The sequence below is a fragment of the Artemia franciscana genome, chromosome 1 (genome assembly GCF_032884065.1).
Source record: "Artemia franciscana chromosome 1, ASM3288406v1, whole genome shotgun sequence".
Classification (NCBI taxonomy): domain Eukaryota; kingdom Metazoa; phylum Arthropoda; class Branchiopoda; order Anostraca; family Artemiidae; genus Artemia; species Artemia franciscana.
The window spans coordinates 31,082,328-31,100,791 of NC_088863.1; the positions used below are offsets into that span (position 1 = coordinate 31,082,328).

The 18,464-nt window shown below is 35.9% G+C and overlaps 1 protein-coding gene across 3 annotated transcripts in view; it reads left to right on the top strand.

The window, feature by feature from the left end:
- LOC136028506 (E3 ubiquitin-protein ligase PDZRN3-B-like) overlaps positions 1-18,464 on the top strand; it is a 47,617-nt gene that overhangs the window by 7,445 nt on the left and 21,708 nt on the right. For 2 of the 3 annotated variants that reach the window (XM_065706352.1, XM_065706358.1), the window contains exons 2-3: positions 2,379-2,477; positions 13,494-13,557. In XM_065706352.1, coding sequence (XP_065562424.1) covers positions 13,537-13,557 — 21 coding nt within the window. In that variant the 5' untranslated portion in view covers positions 2,379-2,477; positions 13,494-13,536. The remainder of the gene's footprint in view (positions 1-2,378; positions 2,478-13,493; positions 13,558-18,464) is intronic. The other variant, XM_065706364.1, reaches the window with a different exon arrangement.

Here is an 18,464-nt window from a genome sequence, read left to right on the forward strand (position 1 = left end):
TTCGCAGATAATTCAAGCAGAAAACAAGACGAATTTTGTGTGAACCTGAACAGTTATGCCAAATATAGAGAAACATCCAAATGCTTAGAGATTTGCATACGCTATACATAGGGACGGGGATTATTGAATGGGATTTTCCACTCTTAGAAGATTTGGAAAATGAAGACCCCCCTCCTTGGAAATAACTTCTTTGATTTCCCTCCCTTTAAAGATCTGGCCTCTTTTTTCCCTATTGCTGAGAAGTAATTAATGCAGAAAATGATACTTAATGTTTGATAGGATAAAAGCGTGAGGGCACCTACGTGGACATCTGTTCGGAAGGAGGGCAAGTCTGGCAGAAATTGCAAATGAAAACTAACAAATATTCGAATGTTTTAGGGATGGATTTATCTTGATGATGCATCCCCTACCTTTATACCTGATACCCTTTAACCTTATTAGTGGTGAGTTGACTCATATAGGTGTCAACTGAATTCTGCCAATTTTTTAGTAGCTTACTCATATTTTTCTCTTTGTCCTTTACGTTTTGCACAGGTTTCAGATAGAATAAAAGCATGGCATTTTATAGACATAGGCTACTAACGTTGATACAATAGTTTTAAATATAAGCTGAAGATGAATGTCTATAAGGACATTCTGTATTGAATAATATAAATTGAATCACTCCAAAGGTGCTATTTACGTCTGTAAAGGTAATTTCATTCAAAGTACTTACAGGTAATTAAATAGCAGGGCAAAGAATCTCTAAAAACTCCTGCCTAGGGTAGTCAACCGTTTTTCGATTTTTTTTTTTATTTTTTATTCCAGAATAAAGCACATGATCTAGATTTACAAAGGCATATGAGAGAGAAAGTGCCATGATTTGGCACTTGAGCTGATCTCATAAAAAAATCGACTCTCTGCTTTAAACAAAAGTTAGTTAATTTTGTGTAGTTACTATTATTGTCTTCACTGATTTCTCATCAACAGTTAGTTCATAATGCCAAACAAAGTCAACTGAAAAGTCAAATGTGGCTCATTAGCCTCGCCCCTTTCCTCTTAATACCTGTTTATCCTTAGCGATTCATAACAGAGGAGTAGCTAAACTTAGAACCACAACTAGCACATATATAAATAGCCTAGATTTAATTCTACCTCAGTATTTGAAGACTATAAGAAACTTGAAGAGAAAATTATTTTTATCTACTCCCAAAAATTCCAATTGCATGCGTCAGTTAGTACCAATCGCGAGACGTTTAGTACAGTTTCTAAAATCTTCACAATACACAATCGACATGGTGAAAAATAGTGGGACCAGTTGATTACTTCTTTAAAACGACCGCAATGCGTGTGGACTAGATTCACCGCCGTGTATTTTGACTTGGTGGAAACGTAACATCACATTACGAAATGTTTCATTATTTGTTATAGGTAACTCCCAGTTATCTTAGGCTACAGCATATATTTTGGTGGATTTTAATCTGTATGATAAGGGCCTATATCAGTTTGTCAAAATGTACCATTGTTATTTGAATGATTTGATTTTTTTTTTTGCTGATTATTTTTTATATGTTATTGATTTATCTGTTTTTGTTCTATTTGTTTTTTCTTTGTAAGTGGCCCTAGTTGGTTTTATATTTAATAAATAATAATAATAATAAATTGGCATCTGTGTAGTTATAGTCGGTTTGTGTTAAAAATTGTAAACCAATGACATGCTTAACACGGGTGGAAGATTAGTGTCCAACTGTGACAAAATTATACCCAATGTTGTCGTGGTGTGCTCATTTAAAAATAAAGGTGAAAAAATCCCTGGGTGCCTTCTGAGCATCGTTTAATTATTCTTTAAGTGTTTCTACTAATACAAAATGCTGTTGTTGCTACGTTGAAACATAATCGGGAAATCATCTCTCATCCTAGCCTACCCTCCTCACTCGAGCTATTTTTTGTCCCACTTAAAATCTCTCACGCATTCTCACCCTCATTGTTTCGTCTGATTACGTCAATTCATAAATTCAATATGCTCAGATGATGGATCGAATTTGAAAACATTCATAAATATGATATTCCTTGACGTTGCCGCCATAACTTTGAAGCGCACTCGTTATGCTGATCTCTAGAATAAATGACTCTCAATATGATCTCTGAAAAATGATGAATAACAAATCGTACAACAAAGGTATTCGTCAAAAGTTTTTAACTACAAATTTCTAGTCTTCTTTAATACAAGGTATAATTTACTATTTTGTGTTTACTAAATAGGAAACCAGATGAATGTTGGTCTTCTGTTTTAAAGACATAGATTAAGCCTTGCAATATAAGGAGAGATATAATAATGAATATTTCGATCTGGAGGGAAGAATGTTGATTTAGGAGAAGCTGACATTTTTTTTTTCTAGGAGGGATGGGTACATAAATCGATGGCTAGTGATCGTTCGCAGTGTTTCAAAATATTAGCTCATCCATAGGCCTGTGTATCGTCGTTTCCATACTTAAAGGTAATAACTTACTTGTTTTAGCCCTTTATTACCTTTTTCATGCATTTTCAAAAGTTCTTTTGACTAAATTTTATACCCTGGAAAATTTTAGGGTTGTTTCCAAGACTGTTCACATTCTTTTATTGCTCCCGTGGTTTTCTAAGTGGGACTGGTTTTGTCAAATGCTAATGAAAATGGAGATTGATTAAAAAGTGTTTTGATCGCCCGGTTTTAGGCCCATGTGTTGTCTGGTACTACGAGAATCATGTCTTTAAATATGCTTTTTTTTTTAAACAAGTTTTTTCGACTGAAAGTAAGGAGCGACGTTAAAACTTAAAACGAACAGAAATTATTCCGCATATCAAAGGGACTGTACTCTCTTCGACGTCCCGCTCTTTACGCTAAAGTTTGACTCTTTGTCACAGTTCTATTTTTTAAAACAATAAAAAACTTTGGCGTAAAGAACGGGACGTCGAGGAGAGGACAGCCCCTTTCGTATGCAGAATAATTTCTGTTTGTTTTAAGTTTTAATGTCGCTCCTTACTTTCAGCTGGAAAAACTTTTTTTTATTATTTAATTTCTGAACGTTTTTGAACTAACGTATGTTTTGATTTTGGCTCACCGCACATGAATAATTAAAACTAAAATTGCATAATAATTTTTTGGGGGGCTAAATGGCTTTCTCATAGTTTTGATCGGACGATTTGATAAAAAAAGGGTGGGGGAGGAGGCCTAGGTGCCCTCCAACTTTTGGTTACTTAAAATGCAAATAAAACTTTTAATTTTTTTACGAACGCTTTTATTAGTAATAAATATACGTAACATATGAATTAACTTACGTTACGAACTTCTATGTTTGTATTTTTTTATTACATATATGAGGCGGTTTGTCCCCTCGTCAATACCTCGCTCTTTACACTAACGCTTGAATTTTGGTCCAACTCCTTAAGAATGACCCATGAATCACAAAGGCCGTAGAATAAATAGTTGAAATTACTGGAAATACTTTAGCGTAAAGAGCGAGGTATTGAGGAGGAGACGAACGCCCTTACATACGTAATAATATCTGTTCATTTTAAGTTTTAATGCTGCTCTTCACTTCCAGTTGGAAAAATGCTTTTTTTTTATTTGTTTTTTTATTGTTTGTCTTACATAATGCTAGAAAATCCTACACCCCTTCATGTATATTCTCTTTCCTCATGAAAAATTCCTCTATGGATAAATCCTTCCTCGTAACCTAACCCCGACCCACCCCTCCCCCCAAAACGCGAAAAAGTTCCCCTGAAAATGTCTTTAAACTACCATTCCCAGTAACCATTACTATATGTAAACAATGGTCAAAGTTTGTAACTTGCAGCCCCTCCCCCGGGGACCGTGGGGGATTCAATCGTACCTAAAGACATAATTATTAGGTTTTTTGACTATGTTAAACAAATTACTATCTCAAAATTTTGATCCGGTGACTTTGTGAATAATATGAGCACGGGAGGGGGCCTAGGGGCACTGCATTTTTGTCACTTAAAAAGGGTACTACAAAATTTAATTCCCGTTAGAATGAGCCTTTTCGCGACATTCTAGGACCACTGGGTCGATACGATCATCCCTGGAAAAAAAACAATAAACACGCATCAGTGATCTTTCTTTAGGCAAAAATACAAAATTCCACATTTTTGTAGATAGGAGCTTGAAACTTCAACAATTGGGTTCTCTGATATGGTGAATCTGATGGTGTGATTTTCGTTAAGATTTTTTGAGTTTCAGGTGTGTTTTCCCCCTATTTTCTAAAATAAGGTAAATTTTCTCAGTCTCATAACTTTTGATGGGTAAGACTAAACTTGATGAAACTTATATGTTTAAAATTAGCATAAAAATACGATTCTTTTAATGTAACTATTGGTATCAAAATTCCGTTATTTAGAGTTTCGGCTATTGAGCCGGGTCGCTGCTTACTACAGTTCATTGCCACGAACTGTTTGAAAGGCGCAAAATGAAAAATTGCAGGTAAAGATAAAATGAAACTCCATATGTTGAGATTTATTAAGAAGGTGGATTTTTTTTTTTCAAATTCTCAGGTGTCCCTCTAGTTAGCATTTGATGGAAGTCCTCGCGCTCCCTCTTCTCTTGGAGTTTTTTCGATCACCCTTAAATAGGAAGCAGCTGGGGGATCGCGTTTTGCCCCTTCTGACCTCGCTTTAGGAGGAGCTAATATTTTTTTTTTAGTTTTGCATTAGGGTCCCCATAGCTCAAGGACTTAAGGATGTAGGTTCGGAATCGACCAAGGCAAAGTATTTAACCCTTCTCGTTTTTTGGAGGGGTCATTGTGTTCTTCTTGGCACAAAGACTTGATCCTTTTGACTCAGAGAACGATTCCTGAAAGTTTCGAGCCAATCACAACCCAACATCAGACACGCCTCCCTTTTTCTTTTGTAATACCGACGTGTAAAAATCGGCAACTTGGATTATACACGGCTCTTGCCCCTACGGATTTAGAGATCATGCTATCCCCAAAGGCATATTAATTATAGAAAATGGAGATATCAGGGTTTTGATCGGATGTCTTGGGGACTACGGGATGCCGGATAGCAAAAATCTGGGCACTTGAATGGGGCTGGCTGTCAATCAGTAACTTTCGACTCTTAAAAGGTTTCTTGAGTTTTCATTTTCTTATCGAATAAGCTCCCTTCTAGGTTTCTATGATCACCCCTTCCATACAAAGTGGTCAGGAAAAATAACACGTTGAAGGCGCATGACCCTTTACTTAGGCAGTTCTTAATTGCTGCCTTGATTTTATGGACAATTGACATTGAACGCTAAAAGTTGTGCTATGGTACGATCTTCCGGTAAAAAGACGCCTACTCTTGTTCTTTCCCTGTCAACTACGAATTGTTGCAATAACGGTATCTTTGGGTAAGAGTGACAGTTTTACAAGTTTTTGGCCTTCCAAATCGGCAGATAGGTTAAACTGGGATGCAGTAACAACCCGTGCACAGTTGAAGAGTTGAAAATAAGCGTAATGAACTGGTAAAAGTTTTTTGAAACATGTTTAGGCCTGGTAATTCGTGTTTAGAAGTTTATGATAAAGACTTTATGTACCTCCTGTGAACTACTGACTGTCTAGTTTGTTGGACATCACATTCTGTGTTTCCCACAATACAAAATGAATTGTATTTGGAATTTACTTTTCCGCATGTATTTGTATTCTGTATTATACTCTGTAGTTGCCTTAGTTGATTCATCCGACGCTTAATATTCATTCTAAATTTCTATTAATGGTTTGTAGGTTAATTTCTTAACCTCAATCTATGCCCGTTTAATTTTCCTATTTTGATTGATTCAAACTTTAATTGTTCTATTTGAATGTATTCCTTGTTGTTCATTGAAATTGAATTTAGTGGAACTACATTTGTCATAATGAGTACCTAATTATCCAAGATTTTTGCATAGGCACGTGTTAGTGTCAATTCTAATTATCTTGTCCTTAATTTACAGTGCATTCAATCGTCGTAGAAGTTGCTGGAAGGTCCTTTGCTTTCGTATAATTACTATTTTTCTTTTTGAAGTTTTAGAGATGATAGTCCATCTTTACTCTTGACCTCGCGAAACGTCGAAGACTAATCTTCTTCTAGTTCTTAATAGGAATGTAACTAGTGTCGTCCCCCTTGAACACTTAAGCCTTTGGAACTTTTAAACAATTAAATCGTATGGGAGCTTACGTGGTTTTATAAAGGTAATTCACAAGTTTAGTATATTCAGTGAAAAGAAAAATGTATTTAATTTTTAGCAATAATAAGAGTAATGATAGTAGGGGAATGTGTTAAATTTTGTTAAAAGTCTTTTTTCTCTGTTCAGTAAAGGTGCGATCCAAGAAAACATGTCGAATGAGTTATTCATGTCAAAATATTCTCCACTGATATTCTTTATGGATGCGTGGCCCTTTCGACCAGTATGACCTGGAAGGTAAAATTTTGGTCTTGGAGATTTGCAACAAGTTATTGCTTAGAAAAGGGATTCGACCTTTTCTATTAAAAATTAGGCCCATACAAGCTACCTTCATATCAACTTATGGACTATCTACAAGCGAGAGGTTGCCGATGGTGGTTGTGGCCTCTTTTGCGCTCGGGGCAAAATATTGATTACCGCCACCACTCCCTGTTCCAAAAATTTTCAGGCCAAATTTTAATAAAACTTCCATTTCTTAAGAAAAATTTGAATACCAAATATCACAAAAGACTAAAATTAATTGAATTCGGTCTACTTACTTTTATTTTCAAGGAACGGTGATGAAGCCACGGGAAGAATGAAAATTTTAGATTCAATTATCTTATACTTGCCAACTGCACTCTCTATTTTATTTTAATGAGAATAAAATTTCAAAAATTACAAAATGATTTTAACCGTTCATTAATTATTTGAAATTTTCCACCCCCAAAATTTCTTCGCTCGGGTCAAGTGCCCTCAATCCCCTAAAGCCGCCTCTGGAGGTTGCCCATTTTCGAAATTGTGGACACCAAGCGGCACACGGAGGAAATAAACTACGAATGGTACGTTGGGCCGTCGTGTGGTGGATATGTTCCAAGGCATGATAAACAAAAGCAAACCTTGGGATAAGTGTATCAAACGTGGCAAAAGATGCACAGCGTTGCAGAATTGTACTGTTTGGTGCTAAGCTATGGTGGAAGTGTGCCTTTGTGAGAGAAAGAGACATGGATTAGTGGGACTATGCTCAGCATGGCGTGAAGGGGTGCAGTTGCACAGCGATTTAAATTACATAACATTACAGCAAACCATCAGAGCATCTTACACAATTATTGTGTTAAGTAATAGTAAGAAATCAATGGATATATTAAAACGATTCTTATATATTCATATCCCATAATAGCAATGTTTGGTGAACTATTTCCAGCGATATGGTGAAAGTTTGCCTCTTGTGGCTCAAAAAGACACGGTGTGGTGGAAATATACCACACGCTATGAAGAGGCACGGTCAGTTAGAAAGGTACCATGCATTGTGGAAGAAGAAGCGTCCCGATATGTACATCGTGTGGTGAGGGGTCTGCAAAATCTTAGTTATCAGCTGCTTTTGGATCTTTTCTACACTGACCATTAATTTTCAAACTATGAATCAGCGCCTTAAGTGTATCCAGGAATATCTTTTGAGACGAGGGGGTGGTCTGCAATGCAAATAATTTCACTTCGGAACAAAAAGGGATTGCTGTAAACGCCATGTAATTTTCTATATCCTCCTTGTCGGAGAACGTACGTGTGTGAGGAGGGGGAGATTTGGGGCTACTGTCCCCAAAATATCGAAGCTCTTATTATTTTCCCTGTAATTTTTTTGGTTTCCAGTTGTATTTGTCCTTGTTTTGTATTTTTTATTTGTCGCCAACTCCTATAAAGTGGAACCTGCTCCTGGTGTACATTTCGGAACGATGTGTTCCGCACAGTTATCACAGGTGTGGCACAATCCCTGACACGCTTAATGCATTTTCACCATGCCTGGCATGTGCCATCTGATGTACTTAATTTTTTAAAGTCGGTGGCACACCGAGCGTATTTGCTTGGGAAAGTATGGTACACAAACATTTCGTCGCTGCCTGTGAATGAATCTTTATCTGTGATTAAGTAAAAAAAAGCAAGTTTCTTAACTGAAAGTAAGGAGCAACCTTAAAATTTAAAACGAACAGAAATTATTTCAAATATAAAAGGTATTGCCCAACCCCCTCAATACCTTGCTCTTTATGATGCCCCTCCATGGAAATTCCCTTGCCCCACGAAAAATTCCTCCATTGAAAGGTCCTCCCATGTAACCCCCCTTACCAGAAAATCCCCTCCAAATGTCTGCATACTTCTCAATAAACCAATCCTATATGTTAACAATGGGCAAAGTTCATAGCTTGCAGCCCTTTCACCGTGAACTCTGGATGGTCAAGTCATCCTCAAAGACACAGTTATTATATCTTCCAACTATGCTGAACAAACTGGGTATTTCAAAGTTTTTATCAAGGGACTCTGGAGAAACAGGTGTGGGAGTGGGTTAACTGCCATCCGATATTTTTGGTCACCTAAGAAGGGCACTGGAAATCTTGCTTTCTGGTCAAATGAGTCCTCTTCCAATCTTCTAGGATCATTGGTTTGATACGATCACCCCCTGAAAAATAAAAATGATATACACGTATCCGTGATCTTTCTTCTGGCAAAAAATGAAAAATTCCACATTTTTGTATATAGAAGCTTGAAACATCTAATTTAAGGTTCTCTGATATGCTGAACCTGATGGTATGATTTTCATTAAGTTTACTTGATGTTTTGGGGACATTCTTCCTTTTTAAAATTGGACAAATTTTCTCAGGCTCGTAACTTTGATTGGCAATGTTAAACTTGATGAATTTTTTATATTCTGAATAAGTATCAAAATTCGATTCTTTTGATTTTTTTTTTTTATCAAGACACTTGTTTCTTGAGAGTTTTGGTTACTATTGAGCTGCATTGCTCCTCACTTACTGTTTGTTACCACGAACTGTTTGATAGTTTTTTTCGCAGCGTAGTTGATATATTCTGTTAACCTAACACTTTTATTAATTAATAGCTTTACATGGAAGAAGGACTCTACCGAAGGCTTTTCTCTAAGGATCGCGCCTTTCCGAAAAATAATTGCTGACAATTTTTCGTGGTTTCAAGTTTGTTAATAAACTGCGAACTAAAGCTTGAAACAAAGTAGAAAAAAACCATGCACAAGTGACGTCTATACCCTATAAATTTGACCAGAACCCTTGTAGTAGCTGTTTTGTGTGATAACTGAAGCGAGATTAGCTGACTTGACAACTTTTTGGCAAAATTCTCCTTGCTATGTATGGTATTGCTTTGACATTCGTTCTTTTATGTTTCGTAAAGTATAAGCGCTGTAATAATCTTTATTTATGTTAAGTCATCCGTACTGGTGCCGAATGATTTCTTATCTTGACCGAGAGATGAATTAAATTAGGAGTGACATTCTCTTTGGCGTCTTTTTGCAATTCTCTTTCCTTTTTTTGAATTTATGACTTGAATGTGACTTAGCCGTTTATTCTTTTATTTCAATTGCTTACTTTGAATGGTTAATTTGATCCATCACTTGATCTGAAGGTCGAAATAGCCTTTTACTGCATTCTATGTAATTTTTATTGTATTTTTGGATGAATTTTCTCGGTTTCCTGAATATGACTCCTTCCAAGATTGGCAAAATGGAAACCTAAGACAATATAGGTTACTTACGTATTATATCGGCCAAACTGATGTTCTTGATCAGTTTAAACCGGTTTCTCTTGTGCGCTCTCGGAGATAATCAGCTTAGCTTTATTGAGATATTAAATAAAAAAAAAAACAAGTTTTTTTAACTGAAAGTAAGGAGCGACATTAAAACTTAAAACACACAGAAATTACTTCGTATATGAAAGAGGCTGCTTCCTCATCAACGCCCCGCTCTTTACGCTAAAGTTTGACTCTTTCTCTCAATTCCTCTTTTTAAAACAGTAAAAAACTTTAGCGTAAAGAGCGGGGCGTTGATGAGGAAGCAGCCTCCTTCATATACGAAGTAATTTCTGTGTGTTTTAAGTTTTAATGTCGCTCCTTACTTTCAGTTAAAAAAACTTGTTTTTTTTTTATTTAATTTCTGAACGTTTTTGAATCAATGCATGTTTTGATTTTGGCTCTCCGCAGAGGAATAATCAAAACGAAATTTGCATATTTTTTTTTTTTTTTTTGGCTCAATGGCTTTCTCATAATTTTGATCGAATGATTTTGAGAAAAAAAGAGCGGGGGACGAAGCCTAGTTGCCCCCCGATTTTTTGGTTAATTAAAAAGGCAACTAGAACTTTTAATTTTTTACTAATCTTTTTATTGGTAAAAGATTTACGTAACTTATAAATTAGCTTACGTAAAGAAATTTTGTATTCTCATGTTTTTATTACATATATGAGGGGATTCGCCCCATCGTCAGTACCTCGCTCTTTACACTAAAGCTTAAATTTTATCCCAATTCATTAAGAATGACCCCCTGAATCACAAAAGCCGTAGAATAAGTAGTTGAAATTACTGAAAATACTTTAGCGTAAAGAGCGAGGTATTAGAAGGAGGTGAGCCCCTCATATGGGTAATAATTTCTGTTTGTTTTAAGTTTTATTGCTGTTCCTTACTTCCAGCTGAACAAGCTTTTTCACTTTTATTTTTTAATTGTTTTTTTTTTTTTTTAAATAATGCTAGTAAATCCTGCTCTCCCTTCATGGAAATTTTCTTCTCCCATTACAAATTCTCGAAGGAAAGTTCCCCCAGCATATCCCCCTCTTCTCAACCCCTCCCCCAAACCAAAAAAATCCTCCTGAAAACGCCTGTATACTTCCCAATAACCATTACTATATGTAAGCACAGGTCAAAGTTTGTAACTTGTTGCCCCTCCCACGGGGACTGTGGGGGAGTAAGTCGTCCCCAAAGACACAGTTATAAGGTTTTTCGACTACGCTGAATAAAATGGCTATCTCAGAATTTTGATCCGTTGACTTTGGGAAAATAATTAGCGTGGGAGGGGGCCTAGGTGCCCTCCAATTTTTTTGGTCACTTAAAAAGGGCACTAGAACTTTTCATTTCCATTAGAATGAGCCCTCTTGCAACATTCTAGGACAACTGGGTCGATACGATCACCCCTGGGAAAAAAAACAAAAAAACAAAAAAAACAAATAAACACGCATCCGTGATCTGCCTTCTGGCAAAAAATGCAAAATTCCACATTTTTGTAGATAGGAGCTCGAAACTTCTACAGTAGGGTTCTCTGATACGCTGAATCTGATGATGTGATTTTCGTTAAGATTCTATAACTTTTAGGAGGCGTTTCCCCCTATTTTCTAAAATAACGCAAATTTTCTCAGGCTCGTAACTTTTGATGGGTAAGACTAAACTTGATGAAACTTATATATTTAAAACCAGCATTAAAATGCGATTCTTTTGATGTAGCTATTGGTATCAAAATTCCATTTTTTAGAGTTTTGGTTACTATTGAGCCGGGTCGCTCCTTACTACAGTTCGTTACCACGAACTGTTTGAAACTACTATGCAGGTATATTTTAATTAAATGTTCAATATGTAGAGTTGGTTAGGTTAGGTATTTAATATAATGCGTTCTGGGTGGCCTGCTTTCCATAATTCTCTGTTGTAGTTACCATAATTTTGTTGCTAAAGTTTTATAATCACATCATATTTTGGTATATTTCATCATGATTAACCTAATTTCACTTCTTGAGTGAAGTCGGTTTTAGTATGTAAGTACCTAACTTAGATATGAAAACATGCAAATTCTATGGATTCAGATCTTTCTAAATCCAGTTTCTGATAAAGTTTTTGGTAGGTGTGATTAAAATGTAGTTATTTGGGATTCCAATGTAATAAAATTTTCAAATTCTTAGTTTCAGGGATTATGCCCATCTCACGAAATTTCTTTGTTAGGGCTAACTAAATTGTTCTATCTTCCATACAAACTGCAATTGTACGTCAAAAATTGCAGAGAAGAAATGTGACGGAATACAAAATTGGCAATAACAGAAAAAATTGTAAAATTTTGGAAGTACATTCCTGGAGCCCCTCCATGTGCTCAAGTTGGCTTAAATGTTTTTGGGACATAACCTGGCTGGTCATCAGCGTTCAGAGAAAATCCTTAAAAAAATATCTAAATAAAAGACAAATCATATTGCTTAATATCTTCCCAATCAGAAATCCCTTTAGAAAGGTCAAGCTTTTCCTACATTCTGAGCCCTCCTCCATAAGAATATTCTTACTTCATAGTCCTCAGAAGAGAAACTGAAAACGTGTCTGGTCGTGTCCGTGTAACCCTAGTTACCTTTTCTAATAATGGAACGTGGAAGGGAACATTTTCTGGAACCATGTATGCAACAAGAGGGACGGAGATAGGGTGAGAGGTACAAAGATGACTAGAGGCAAATACTTTGATATTGGGGAGTTTTCGGAGATTATGAGATGAGGAGGGGGAAGAAGTGCTCACCTAATTTAAAACTACTCAAAAACAATCTCACTTGCCCTAAATACATGAAAGAACAAGCATTAACAGTCAGCATTTAAAGGAAGAAAAACAAAAGTGAAACGCGAAAACACGTCATATCTATATGCAATGAGACATTAAAATTACAAACCTTGCCATTAAAGCAAAAATAATCTTTATTAGCACAAAAAAGCTTATGTTATTCTAAAATTGAGCTGGGTACTTATCTCTTATACCCACTACACTCTAGTTCTTGGTCTGAAAGAACCGGTTTCTTTCTGTATTTGTACTCGATGATAATCAGCTTAGTATGAGAGTGTATATACCAGGGTTGCCACCCCTAGTGACTTATCACTATTTTAGTGATTTTTTAGGTTGATATAATCATCAATGAAAAAAAAAAAAACAACAACAACGAATAAAAACGCATCCGTGATTTTTCAACTGGCAAAAAATACAAAATTCCACATTTTTCGAGGTAGGAGCTTGAAACTTCTTAAGTAGGGTTCTATGATATGCTAAATCTGATGGCGATATATTCATTAAGATTCTATGACTTATGGGCATGTTTTCCTTTCTTTCAAAAATAAGGCAAATCTTACGCATCAAAAGATCGTAACTTTTAATGAGTAAGACTAAAGTTGATATGATGAAACTTGTATGAAATCAGCATAAAAATCTGATTTTTGTTGTTGTATCTATTGGTGTCAAAATTCCGTTTTTTACAGTTTCGGTTACTATTGAGTCGGATCAATCCTTACTTACAGTTCGTTGCCTCGAACTGTTTGATTTAACAAATCCATTGGCGGATTATCGATTGAATCGCCAATCCAAAAGATCACTTCAGTAAACTAAACAGGTTGCTTCAAAATTACCAATTAATGGATTGAAACATTAATTTTCTCTACTCTTTTTGCTAAAGGTTTTTCTTAAAATCAACTCCTTAAACCGAGACATGAGAGCATCGTATAGGCCACTTGGTCGCTAAATTAACTTACAGTAATTTTTGTTTTCAGGTTTCCTATTCGATGTATAACAAGGAAGATAATACTTATTAATATGGATTTCATCATTCTTAAGGTATGACCTTAGGCCCTGACATTTCTTGCTAAATTATGTTGTATTAGGTGTCAGAAAAGATTGCAAAATGTCAGGACTATTTTCATTCATTCATGGTTTTCAAATTATTTCCTTTTTGCATGTATATTTGTAGGCTATTTAGCTTAAAAGAAAAATTCCAACACTTCTTCTTTCTTTATTTTGTTAAAAGAATAGGCACGAATTGATTCAATCTAACAAATCTCGTATTAAGCCTTATTTATGCCAATTTGGGGAGGGGCATGTGCGGCCAAGACTTTTTTACCCACAGTTTTTGAAAAATAACTTTTTGTTGAAAATGCCATTTTTGATGCTTTCATTGAAAAAATTACAAATGTGTCGTCCCCATCGGTTTTAAAAATTCAGTTTGTCCCCCCTTAAAGTTTCGAGATTTGACGCCACTGGTAGGCCTAATGAGTTTCACAGGAGCTTGAACAAGGACCTAGTGGATCCGTAACTTGGTGGAAATTTGACACAATATGGACGGGCACATACTAAAGAATTTATTTCGGGGAGGGGAAAATAATCGAAAAACACTATAATTTAATAATTTGAGTAAAAGGTACCCAGACATTCGAGACAATTTGGGATTTTGAAGTGAGACTGGGTACTGATGCTTCCCTTGGTACGTGCCTGAAATTAAGTCTCTCTTCTTCAACACAGTTTTTAAAAGAAAAATAATACTTTTTTATGATAAGATCCCATCGGTTTTGATCCTTTCAAGGTGATCTTCTGTCAGGATTATTTAAGGGAAATGGAAACTTCCTGAGAAGGTATAAGGAGGAAGGCTTTGAATAGATTAGGATGGAGGAGGAGCGTGCATAGCTATTGTAGCTTCAGGCGGCATGTTGCTGCTGTGAGCTATTTGTAGTAGTAGGCCTAGTATTCGGATCACCTTTGCAAAACAGTGTTGGGATTGAGATTTTAGAAGTTTTCTGTCTTAGAAGAAGCATTAAAATTTTGTCTTAAAAGAAGCATTAGATGATGATTTTATGCAACCTTTTGTCACATTAACGATCTGGTAATATATCTGTAGGGCTAAATGACAATCAATTCCCTAAGTAGTGTAATAACTATTCATGTGCGAGTGAAATTTAATTCGCTTTAATTTGGCTCACATTGAATTTACGTCCCTGAGCAACTTTAACTGGTGAGATTTATGTTCCCTTAGCAAGTTTTTTTTTGCCGTCATTCCGTTTTAATGTTTTAAAGTAAAACAATTATATCCCTGTTTTACACGTAAGGTAAAATATATGTTTCGCAAAACAATATTCGAGTGTGAAACGTAAGTTGCTCATTTGATAGCTGGTATTCTTCTTTTCCGTCAATCAAATTTCACTAAAAAAAAAAAAATTACATTGCATTTTTTAAGCCTGAAATGAACGCAAGAAGCAAAAAAAAACGACAAAAAAAGAACTCCTTCCGTATTTTTAAGCAAGTTTACATCCTTCAAGAAGAAAAAGTTTAAACGATATTATAATTCTGGTTCGGTGAAGAAAAATATCGGTGAATCTGGTTCGGTGAAGAAAAATTGTGCCAAGTATGGCGAAAAGTGTGCAAAACATGGCAGAAACCCTGGCGAGCGTTGTGGAACTGTGCGGCACACAGGCATTCTGAGGTGTACATCAAGCAAATGAAAGTGGGTGCCCCCTCTCTCAATCTAATGAATCAAACGGCAAAGTATCTTAATCTTTCCGTGCAACTTACAGCTCTAGGTTAGTCTTAAAATCGCAAGGTTTCAGAGGGAATTATAATGCTCTTGCAAAATCGTTTTACTTGAGTTGTGCCTGAATAACTCCAGATCAGCGTGGTGTCCGTGCAAGAGATCCTGCTGCGAGGAACAGGATGACTTTATTTGGGAATTTGTTTCCGTTCCGGCATTCGCTTTCTGCGTTAACCGAGAGAGTTCTTCGAGGGTGGTAACATATTGCTTATGTATTTAGGCACATAATGGCTAGAATTTTCTATTAGTCAGGCATTTTCCGGATCAATAGATTACAGACTACTGTTGAGGCTAGTCTTTGGAAGCATGTTTGACATATAACTGACATTAATAGATTGGAATTTTTCGCAGGCGTATTTTACTTCTATTGAGTTATTACGGAATATTGCCTTAGGGAAAATGCTTTTTAAGAAATTTCATTCCTTATGAGCCTTCCAAATCGAATACGTATTCATAAATAGCTGTTAGAAGACAAAATATATAGATTGTAACCGTTATATGAAAAACACACACGCAAGTTTTTGAAGCTATGGTCACAAATAAAGAACTGAAAGTAAAATTTTTTAAGGGACTCACAACAAATTTTCATCGGACTCCGTGGAAACCAAGGTCGACTATTGGTAGGATAGCGATTTTGCTGAATACTAAATTTGCTTTGGTCATCACCTAGCCAACGGCAGGCAGGCAATCTGCCTGCGGCAGGACTCGAAGTCAACTTATAGACTGCGAATCGCAGTCTGCGATGCTTCGTTTGTAATATAATAAAATGGAATAATTTTGCTCTTTTAATTGTATTGGATATAACTTGACTTAGCTAAAACTATTCGGTTAAATTATTATATAAAATTGGTGTTTTAAGGTAAACTAGATGAGCCTAACCATATACGGTCGACTTAATTAGTTGAACATAAAAAACAGACTGGCTTTAAGATTTTGAAAACGCAATTTTTATCATTATCCCCTTTTATGAAAACAAAACGAAGTCAGCGATAAAATAGGGAACACCTAAGCACGACAAGGAGGCGTAGTCCTCTCCGAAATCGTAGTATTTTTTTTCTTAATCCATATGATTCACCTGTTTAATTTGCGTTTTAATTTGAATTTTTACCCCTCCTCTTAAATAAATTAGTGGTCACATTGCTGGCTCTATCTAAAAGTAATTTTTCACTTTTAACTGATTTACACCTTCTGAATTGCACCTTCGATTTATGTTAAGAACATATTTCTTTATTTCAATAGTTTCTTCCTTATTTTTATGTGCATCTGTTTTCCGGTTCTTGCTGTTTTTTTGGAGAAACTAATGACTGGCTTCCGGCAAAATTTGAAACTTGATGTACCCTCTGTTCCAAATTTTTGCTAGCGAGGCCGAACAAATAGCCCGCCTTCCCTCTTCCGATGAAGGTCCATTATCTTCTTTCCAATTACATTTCCAAACACCGGAACATTCCAGCAGAAATTCCATTGTTGTCAATCGTATTTCCAAGATGATCACCCGTGAGTCGTGAGAACATCCCCTCAAAACCGAATCAATCGTTTTCTACCCATACGGCGTGTATGCCTAAGGTACGACAAATGGTTGTAATAGAAAAATTTCGGCCGTTCAATTTGACCAAGCTTGTAAAAAAAAAAAAAAAAAATCACAACAAAATACAACAGTGGTTTGAACTTCAACTACGCAAATTATCCGGGAGGAAGATGATAGAGATTTTTGGGTCTTTGGTTACCATATGTGATTAAGTATCGGGAATTTGGATTTCTCCAAACTGGCGTATGAAACAAATATTTTTGTTAAATGGTGAGACAATTTCTGTCTCGTTTTTGACGCGAGTTCTTAGGTTTAGATAATTTTCTTGTAACTCTATGAAGTTGAAAGGTTTATTAAGTGGTTCGGTACTGAAATTCAAACAATAAAATAATGAAATCGGTCAATTCAATTTGGCTTCTGAAAGGCTCATTTATCGATTATGGTCTGCTTTTCCAAAAGCAATTTTGCCGATACAGAATCATTTGTCGCTATGAGTTGAGACTACAGTATGAACTAGTTGTTCGATTTGAACTCACTTGGTCATGTGGTTTGTAGGTGTATTTCAGTTTTTGAGCAGTTGAAAAGGATTGATCCGAAAATTTTAAAATTTGGAAGTGAAATTCCTGGTCTAGTTTTCAATATATATCGTTATGCAAGATGATCATGATTGCAGCGATGGCTGCAATCTAGTAAAGAGCCAGCGAACGACGACCAATGGCAACCGAGATTTTTAAAATGTGGCTTGAAAAAAACTGTTTTGGGATGAGGCCAACATGGGTTGGGGTGGTGCTGCCAACCCAATGATACCATGATTGGCCTCATTTGGGTTGGTGTTGTAGTTACTTGTTGTTAGTAGTAGTTATCTTATTTTCTTGTGAAGCAACTCTACTGCTTTTGTAGTTTTTTCGTCATCAGTTGTTTATAGCTCTTTAGTGGTAAGATAATAAAACATATTTTTTTCTGTTTTTCTTCTTTGAAACGGTGCGTCAATCGTGAAAACGGAGAAAAAAGTACAGTGTTTGTAAAATGTTTGCAAAATTTCCAGTATTTTCCATTTTTTTCCTAGCTTGTGAAAAGTTTGTAAGCAGGAAACAGAACAAAACTATCCCTGCTATTAAAGTAAAGTTCATAAAAATCATGAATGTCAGCGTCGTTTAGAAGACGTTGAACGCCTGAGGTCGAAATTATATATCTTTTCTAGACTTCTAAGGTATAATCATGGATGTCTTGAAATGCTGATTTCCGTTTGTTGGTGAACAACCTGATTCTCGTGAATTATTATTTTTTTTTTTTGAAATTTTGTATGCGTATAAAGCTTGTAACAAGAGCTAGGCTGAAATAATTCTGCCTGTGACCTGAGTTGGGAAATGGGATTGGTGTTCTACCGAATTTTTTCATTAGCAGATCTACCAGAAAAGGATGTCGGATCACATGTAAATGTGATAAAAAGTAAAGCCTAGAGTACTAATTGTGAATTTTTGGCATCCAGGCGCAATCTGAAGTCTGCGTGGAGGCGAATGGAGGGAGGTCCCTCGAAGATATCTACCTCGGGATATCTACCAGAAATATCGGCTGGATCTCGAACAAACTTGGCGAGAAGTGAGAGCTAGCATCTTCGTTCTCAATTTTTTTTTGAGACTG